At 34.5% G+C, this 8,114-nt stretch overlaps 2 protein-coding genes and 1 long non-coding RNA gene across 5 annotated transcripts in view; 1 reads left to right on the top strand and 2 right to left on the bottom strand.

Moving 5' to 3' along the window:
- Positions 1–3,059: 3,059 nt before the first annotated feature.
- On the bottom strand, positions 3,060–6,032 carry LOC107754776 (leptin receptor gene-related protein-like). Its single transcript, XM_016571356.1, has 4 exons — positions 5,954–6,032; positions 5,346–5,421; positions 5,082–5,265; positions 3,060–3,613 (listed from the first exon to the last, which is right to left on the bottom strand). The coding sequence occupies exons 1-4, from the start codon at positions 5,970–5,972 to the stop codon at positions 3,497–3,499; spliced, it is 396 nt and encodes a 131-aa protein (XP_016426842.1). The 5' UTR covers positions 5,973–6,032; the 3' UTR covers positions 3,060–3,496.
- A 493-nt stretch (positions 6,033–6,525) lies between these two features.
- The window catches only part of LOC107754777 (uncharacterized), a 12,449-nt gene continuing 10,860 nt past the window's right edge, over positions 6,526–8,114 (bottom strand). Inside the window, exon 3 of the long non-coding RNA XR_001641621.1 lies at positions 6,526–6,537. This is a non-coding gene — a long non-coding RNA (uncharacterized LOC107754777). The remainder of the gene's footprint in view (positions 6,538–8,114) is intronic.
- Positions 6,812–8,114, top strand: part of LOC107754775 (tyrosine-protein kinase JAK1-like) — a 21,278-nt gene continuing 19,975 nt past the window's right edge. For all 3 annotated transcript variants that reach the window (XR_001641620.1, XM_016571354.1, XM_016571355.1), the window contains exons 1-3: positions 6,812–6,884; positions 7,166–7,351; positions 7,424–7,547. Coding sequence is in view for 2 of the 3 variants with exons in the window: in XM_016571354.1 (XP_016426840.1) it covers positions 7,228–7,351; positions 7,424–7,547 (248 nt within the window). In the remaining variant the exon portion in view is untranslated. The remainder of the gene's footprint in view (positions 6,885–7,165; positions 7,352–7,423; positions 7,548–8,114) is intronic.

Consider the following 8,114-nt stretch of genomic DNA (forward strand, 5'->3'; position numbering starts at 1 on the left):
TGTGTGAGTGCTGCTCTGAGACGCACAACAGCTCTGCTCCGGCTTTGTTTGGAACTATTTAATTTCCAAAACAGTAAAAAAGACCAAATGTGTCTAAAATGTAACTCATACCAACTCACAAAACTAACGGAATGCCTAGCTGATATAAAAAGCTGGATGACTAGTGATTTCCTAAGGGCCTTATTTAAATTAGAATATATAGAGAACATGAATGAAGTTTATTTTAAAACAAGAAAAATCTTATTTGTCTTATTTGCCAAAATTTGGCAACTATATCCATTCATTGCCCAAATATAATCCAAATTATTAAAAAAAAAAATGTATGAAGATATAAAGGAGACCACTTACTAAATTTTTCAGATTATGAAGATCAAGACGTCTCTGACCAGACCTTCAGATAAATAAATAAACATCTGAGATGTTCAGGGTGATCACTTGACTTTTTTCTTTCTGAATATTATTAATTCGTCAATGTCATTAGGATATGTCCCCAAAACTTTCAAACTGGCTGTTATTAAGCCTCTCATTAGAAAAACCACAACTTGATCCTAGAGAATTAGTTATTTACAGACTGATCTCAAATCTACATTTTCTGTCAAAAATACTAGAAAAGGCAGTATCTTCTCAGCTATGTTCCTTAGAGAGAAATGGTATCTGTGAGGATTTCCAGTCAGGATTTAGAGCAGGGGTCTTCAACTAAAATTGTTTGAGGTCCAGTAATGAACCCTCCTCACCACCCGAGTTCGGAAAATTATATAAAAAAAACATGAATTGATGGTTATTGCCAGGGTATCTGCGGGATATTTAAGCTCAAATTTAAAGGGGTCATATGATGCGATTTCAGTTTTTCCTTTCTCTTTGGAGTGTTACAAGCTCTTGGTGCATAAAGAAGATCTGTAAAGTTGCAAAGACTAAAGTCTCAAATCCAAAGAGATATTCTTTATAAAAGTTAAGAGTCAGCCACGCCTACCTAAAACGGCTCGTTCTAACAAGCCCCCAAATGTCTACGTCACGATGTGGGAAGATTTGCATAACACAGCCCAAATGTTCACGCAAAGAGAGCTGAACTGGATGATGACATCACTGAATCATCAATGACCTGACTTGAACTTGAAAAATTACTGTTTGTTATTGTATACTTGCATTATTGGCAATCCATTTTCCTGTTTGCGTCTGTAAAGCTGCACTCTAAAAAATGCTGGGTTGTTTCAACCCAATGTTGGGTCTTTTAGAGTGTGCTTTGACACAATCTGTATTGTATAAAGCGCTAGATAAATAAAGGTGACTTGACTTGACTTGACTTGACTTGACTTGACCTTGACAGACCACACAGGTGCAACAATCCAGAAAAAATCTAATGGTTTCTTTTACATACCTGTCGTATTCAAGCTTCAGTGATTTCTCAGTTGAACTCTGCACACACTCCTACAATATCTGCCACCTGCAGCAAACATGGGAAGTAAGCCAGATGCAAGACTATAATGTTAATCCAGATCTATCATTGTGCTGTCACTCACATACATGTTATATTTCAGTGTAAACATGTCTTTGAAACAAACCTTATAGTTACAATCCCTGAACACCCATTTTCTGGTTTGTATCTGTCTTCTCTGTAAGTAGCTTTGCACTTTTATTATACACTCTAAAAAATGCTGGGTTGTTTCAACCCAACTTTGGGTCAAATATGGACTAACCCAACTTTTGGGTTAAAAATTTAATGTAAAAATTTAACCCAACGGTTGGGTTAGTCCATATTTGACCCAAAGTTGGGTTGAAACAACCCAGCATTTTTTAGAGTGTACCTCACATCAATTGAATCTATTGCTAGAACTGGCTATATGCACATTTTTAAAGTCATTGCTCAAAAAAAGTGCAATTTTAAAAACAAACTGTGACGCTATTTGCTGTGTATAGGGTTACTGAAAAAGACACAATTACGACAAGACAAAAAATGAAAAATTAAAGTGTTTTAATTCATATAATCAAATGTATATTGCTTGAAAGTGCTAAAACAGAGTCAAAGATCACAAAGGTACATCAAAACATCCCTTATAAAAGTGATTCAATGTAAAGTCAGTCCAACATCTGAGGAAACAAAACAGAAAGATTTCAAATAGTGGATAAAATGATAACCGTATAATCCTTTATAAAATATTAAAGACAACACCAGTAGTGTGAAACTGTCAATCATTAAACCTGACACCCTGACTTTAAATTGGATCTCAGACACTGCATTTACTATTTAGCCTACTATTTATTAAGTTACATAACAATCATGTCATAGTGTAGGCTTTGATAAGCCTAAGCTTAAGCTTTGATGTGGAATTATGTCAGCTATAGGAAAATGTTTCTGGAATTGCATGAATCAATGCTATTCTAATAAAACGTAACTATACTAAACATTCCATAATCACTGAAAGGCTGTTTATGATTGTATTCTGCACGCTTTGTCAAAATGTTCTTCCTGCTTCTACAGACCCACATTGAAACGTACAATAGATGTAAACAAGGAATGAAGGAACACAACAGCAGGAAGATGTCCGCTTTGGTAATGTGGTGTACACAGAAGGGTAAAGCTTATCAGGTCCAATCCGTAATTGACATTAGTGGCATTGCAAAAACTAAGACAAAAACACTTTGGACAGCCATGGTTACAGTGCTTCTGTTTGCAAACACAAAGCATCGCTTTAACTCTAAGGTGACAGTGGCATTGTTAGATAATTAATAATGGTAGGCCTATAAATCAAGTGCAAATGATGATTGTTAATAATTTAATCAGGGTAATTAAGTACTAACAATTCAAGCTGCTAAAAAAAAGGACAGAAAAATATGCTCATACTATGCTCTTAACTTTATGTATTATTAAATTATTCATCTTAATGACGGTTTTATTGGATTGCATAAATGATTTCAAGTTCATACAATTAATTCATTAAGCATGAATCTCACAAAAACAGTGTACTGTGTGATATTTCACCCCAAAACCAAAAGTACATATTTTAAATGCAGAAATTATAAAAAAAAAAGAAAAAAAAAAGACTAATCAGATGATATCTAAATATATATTCAGTTATTTTTGCATTTTGAGAGGGTGGGACACTTAATTATAAACATAACAGAAAAAATCTTAAATGGTCCTAAAATAGGCTTCATTTTAAGCAAAATATAATCGATTGTTTTTGCTTTTAACTTGAGTAAATCTGACCCAAACTGTATACTGTACAGGTTTTATGAGATTCACCCTTTACATTTTGCTGTTCAAACAATTTTAAACCACATTTTTTAAGCAAATCATTGTATACATAGAGCCATGCACATGCCGACGTGCAATGCAAATGAAAAGGCAGAAGCAGAGAGACAGAGGAGCCATAACTGAGAGTAAAACAAAGCAATTGACACAGTCTCTGTCAAGGCCTGGGTTAATCAGCATTGCCATGGCAAACTATTTAAAGCTTTGCAGTTTATAATGTAGTTTTGTTCTTATCCCGGATAGGCTTTACCACTGTTCCCAGCTGAAGTCATCTCCACCTCCGAATATCAGGAAGAAACCCAGAATGGTCAGAAAAATGACACAATTTCCTGCCATTACTAGGCCACAGGCGCCCCACTGGATCTGCAGAAGAAGAGAGCCATTAGTTTCATTCATGGTGACATATTTCATTCAGTGTACTTTCTGGTTTGCCATTTTAGAAAGCATATTCTGTCTGTATATGCTTTTAAGTCATTTTGTGGACATGTGAGCACTAAATGCAATTTGAACAAAAATGTAATGAAATTTAATCAATGCCTGCACAGTGATGTAGGAACACTGTACAAAATCAGAATTCTGCGATAACCTCTGAGCTATTATTTTATGAGTTGCATGGGTCATATTTTTACCTGGAAATCTAAATAAACAAGCAAGAAATAATATTTTAAAGAATGGAAGAAAGACTATTTTCAAAAACCATTAAGATATCTGCACTGCAATATTCCTCCCCAATTTACATTACTATAATGCAAAAAACATCCACATTCTCATCCGAGTTATTATAGTTGACAAAAAACAAAACTGAAAGCAAAATTAAAACCATTAAAATATTTTTGCTACTTGAAATCAAATAAATGTTACCTGAAATAACTAAATGTTATAAAATGTCAAATGTTACCTGAAATAACTTTTTATTTTAGCTAGTTTCCAAGGCAACTTTTCTTATTTGATTTTGGTTTAACTTGATGTACTAAAATAAATAAAAATGAAATAAAAATGAATAAAACTATATAGACAGATATATATAACTACCAAAAATTACAAACACACACAAAAGACTAAAATTTAACCTAAATTTAAAATGAAAAAAAGAAAATATAAAAATTTATATACACAAATATATACAAAAATGTATATAGATTTTTATATTTCTGATTCAAAATATTAATAAAAACCATAATAGTATCTCTAAATAGTTACTAAAATAACAATGATTCTTATAACTGTAATCATATTAATTGAATAAAAAGTAAATAAATAAATAAATAAATAAATACAATATATTAAAACACAAAACATATAAAATAGAATAAATATCTATAGATATAAATACTAATTAAAATATGGTCCTTAAAACAAGATTGTTTTTTTTTTCTTTTTAAGATAAACGTGACCTGGACATGTTTTTAATCTTTTAGATTTTACTGTTAAAGGGAAAGCTTATATCCAAAAATGTAAATTCGGTCATCATTACCCACCATCCACTTGTTCCAAACCTTTATGAGTTTCTGTCTTCTGTTGAACCAAAAAGAAGATATTTTAAAGAATGTTGGTAACCAAACAGTACTTCCATACTATGGAAGTCAATGGCTACCGTCAAATATTTGGTTACCAACATTCTTCTAAATACCTTCTTTTGTGTTCAGTAGAAGAAAGAAACTCATACAGGTTTGGAACAACTTGAGGGTGAGTAAATAATGATAGAATATAAATTTTTAGGTGAACTGTCCCTTTAAGCACATATGCTACATCGCCAACCTTGTCAAATTGTTTAGCATAAAAAAGGTCAAGACAAAACTGAAGCGGGGCATACTGTATATTCTGTACTCACCACAGATTTTCGTGCAAGCACAACGGGCAGCCCATACGCGGACACCACAATTCCAGTGGTTAAGAAGTATGCAAGCTCCCTGCATGCATTGCTTGACTCAGTGTCGTCCGCATGCCTCCTGGCTATTAAATTTGGGATAGGTGACAGGATGTAGAAGATCAGGACAAACATTGGCCAGTACACACTGTGAGGAAAGAAGCACATAGAGGTTATCTTCAATTACTGCACTTAAGATCTTTACAGATGACAAAAATAGAGACCTACCCAAAATGTTCCAGTACACATCCCAAAAGGAGAAAAGTCAGTCCAAGTGCACCACTGAAGGATAACGCAACAAGAGCTGAAAAGCAATATTTCAGATTAATCAAGGCCAAAGATTTGAGCACTGAAACATTACGTGTATTTGTATGGCCCCCTCGCGGCCATAGCTCGCAACTGCAGAAGTGACGTACTTAGTGACTAAACTGTTTATAAACAAATTCTTTTTAATGTTTAAGATAATTTCTTAATTTGATTATCATTGGTGGATTACTGAATATGACCGAAAAATAGAGACTGCAGCACAACAGTAAATGTAAGGTAAAACTAAAGTAAACTTTTAAACCGTATAGTAGTTGACAACGTATTATTTACCATTGCTACATGATACTTAAAAGACTTTAATTAACCAGGCTGCATCATTTGCAGTTATATTATACTTAGACCTAAGATTTTACGTAGCAGTCGGTAGTCATGAAAGCTCAACTAAGTTTACAAGACTTTTAGGTTACTTTCGACAGCAGATGCACTCGTAAAAGTATCGGCTTGGTGGTTTGTTTAACGTATTATAAAGTGCTGCACTGATCAGAACAAGTGTTACGGTTTAGTTTTACCTTTTATTCCTGCCATCATTCACAAACGCCTTTTGTTTTGTCTTTGTGCTAAGTGTTACTGGACTGACTTCCTATTTCCTCAAACTACTGATTCACCCTTAAAGGAGCAGTCTTACAAAAACGTATAAAGACGAGAATCTTCTGATCTGAAGCTCTCCAGAAAAACGAATAATAACAACAACAACAACAATAATAATATAACGTCGGTTAAGTTTGATAGTCTCTATCTGTAACGTATTACAATGTCCCACTATGCATTAACTAACAATTTGTTACACTTACACTATTTATTCATCTTTGTTAACGTTGTACTGTTTTGATTTTGATTGTTTTATTGTTAGATAATGTTAGTTCGGGTCTGTTAAATACCATTAACAGATAAAACTTGATTTTAGAAAATGTTGAAATTAACATAAGATTAATAAATACTTTAGAAGTGTTTTTCATTGTTAGCTCCTGTCTGTATGTCTATCTAATAATAATGAATATTATATAGTTAATCTTAAAATACCCTAAGTAATAAAATGCATACATATTTAATCGAATATACCGTGTAAGTTTGTATTGGAAAACAACAACAACAGCTACAACAAAATGACTAAATCCGATAATAGAAAATGCCATATTGTGGACATTTGAACATGCTTTCATTATTTAGTAAGACAGCCCGAAAAACCACACAGTTTTTCCATGGAAAATGCCGTAGAGACTTTGCCTCGGGAGCATAGACTGTATGTATATGAGCCGAATCATGAATCATGATCATTTTACAGTGACAGAAATTCTATTGAAGTAAGGGTTAAATGAGGGTGACGTCAGGCGAGAGAAACGTCAAGCAGCCAATCAGATTCAGAGTGTCGGGCACGTAATTTATCAGAATCTCATCATCAGTTTCCTCGGAAGCGAATCTCATCCAGATGATCTTTCGACGGTAAAGTAAAATTCGTTTACACGATTTATATATATTTTATAAGTTTATTCGATGTAGCCGTTAGAATCCAGACACACTAATGACAGTCAGAAATAGGAGAGAATTGTGTTAGTCGTGAATTGAGCTCTTCAGCAAACTTTCAGTTTCTATTAAACCAGCTGTTAACGTTACCTGTAAAAACCCCAGGTGTTCGTAAAGAACATTCTTTACTGTATTTCGAAGTGGGTAATGTTGTTCTATACCATATGTATGATGACCGAATTTTATTTTACTATACATAGGACAAAGTTGGAATGGAATATTGCCGTGACCTCATTAATAAAGTGTTAAAAAAGAAGAAGTCATGGCCTCAGTGATATTACAGGGGCTCGAGATACATTTTTACCTGCCAGAGACACACCAGATCATTCATCTCTCAGGAAGTTTCACAGCAGAGGAGCTGTGTGTTGAAGCTGCCAAGAAGTTGGGTAAGTTTTTCAACTATTCCACAAAATAAAGATTGTAACCATCACAGACTCAATAATGTCTCAATACTTCAGGTATATCTCCACTGTGTAGCAGTTTGTTCGCCCTTTATGATGAATTTAGCAAGATCTGGTATCCACCCAATCACTCATTCACTATTGATGAGACTACAAGACTGAAGCTTTACTATCGCATGAGGTATTCCTGTACTTTCTCTTTTCTCTTTTAGTTTTTCTTCCCAGTTTTGTGTGAGATATTTTAAAGGGGTCATATGATGCGATTTCATTTTTTCCTTTCTCTTTGGAGTGTTACAAGCTCTTGGTGCATAAAGAAGATCTGTAAAGTTGCAAAGACTAAAGTCTCAAATCCAAAGAGATATTCTTTATAAAAGTTAAGAGTCAGCCACGCCTACCTAAAACGGCTGGTTCTAACACGCCCCCACATGTCTATGTCACGATGTGGGAAGATTTGCATAACACCGCCCAAATGTTCACACAAAGAAAGAAGGCCTAACTTTTATTCTCGTTGTAGTACTGTTGTTGCCGGCGCCGGCGCCATGTCGTGGAGATGCTGTGTGTTTCGTTGTGAAAGCGAAACTACTTTGTTTGGCCTTCCAAAAGAGGACGATATCCGCTTCGTCATGCCTGGAGCTGATCCGTGCTGGTAACTGAGGAAATACATCAACATCGCGCTGTGCATCGCCGGATCGGCTTTCACCGTGGACAAAGCGGAGTCCAGCCCGGGGTCATCACATGTGCTTGCCGC

The sequence above is a fragment of the Sinocyclocheilus rhinocerous genome, unplaced genomic scaffold, assembly GCF_001515625.1.
Source record: "Sinocyclocheilus rhinocerous isolate Xijiao unplaced genomic scaffold, SAMN03320098_v1.1 scaffold7829, whole genome shotgun sequence".
Taxonomy (NCBI): domain Eukaryota; kingdom Metazoa; phylum Chordata; class Actinopteri; order Cypriniformes; family Cyprinidae; genus Sinocyclocheilus; species Sinocyclocheilus rhinocerous.

What these genes read in the sequence shown, in the direction of transcription:
- LOC107754776 (XM_016571356.1), bottom strand. An exon ending in TGTGTACTGGAACATTTTGG is followed by an intron (nt 5,266 to 5,345) that starts GTAGGTCTCTAT and finishes CTTTCCTCACAG; the next exon opens with TGTGTACTGGCCAATGTTTG. An exon ending in TGCTTGCACGAAAATCTGTG is followed by an intron (nt 3,614 to 5,081) that starts GTGAGTACAGAA and finishes CTTCTTCTGCAG; the next exon opens with ATCCAGTGGGGCGCCTGTGG.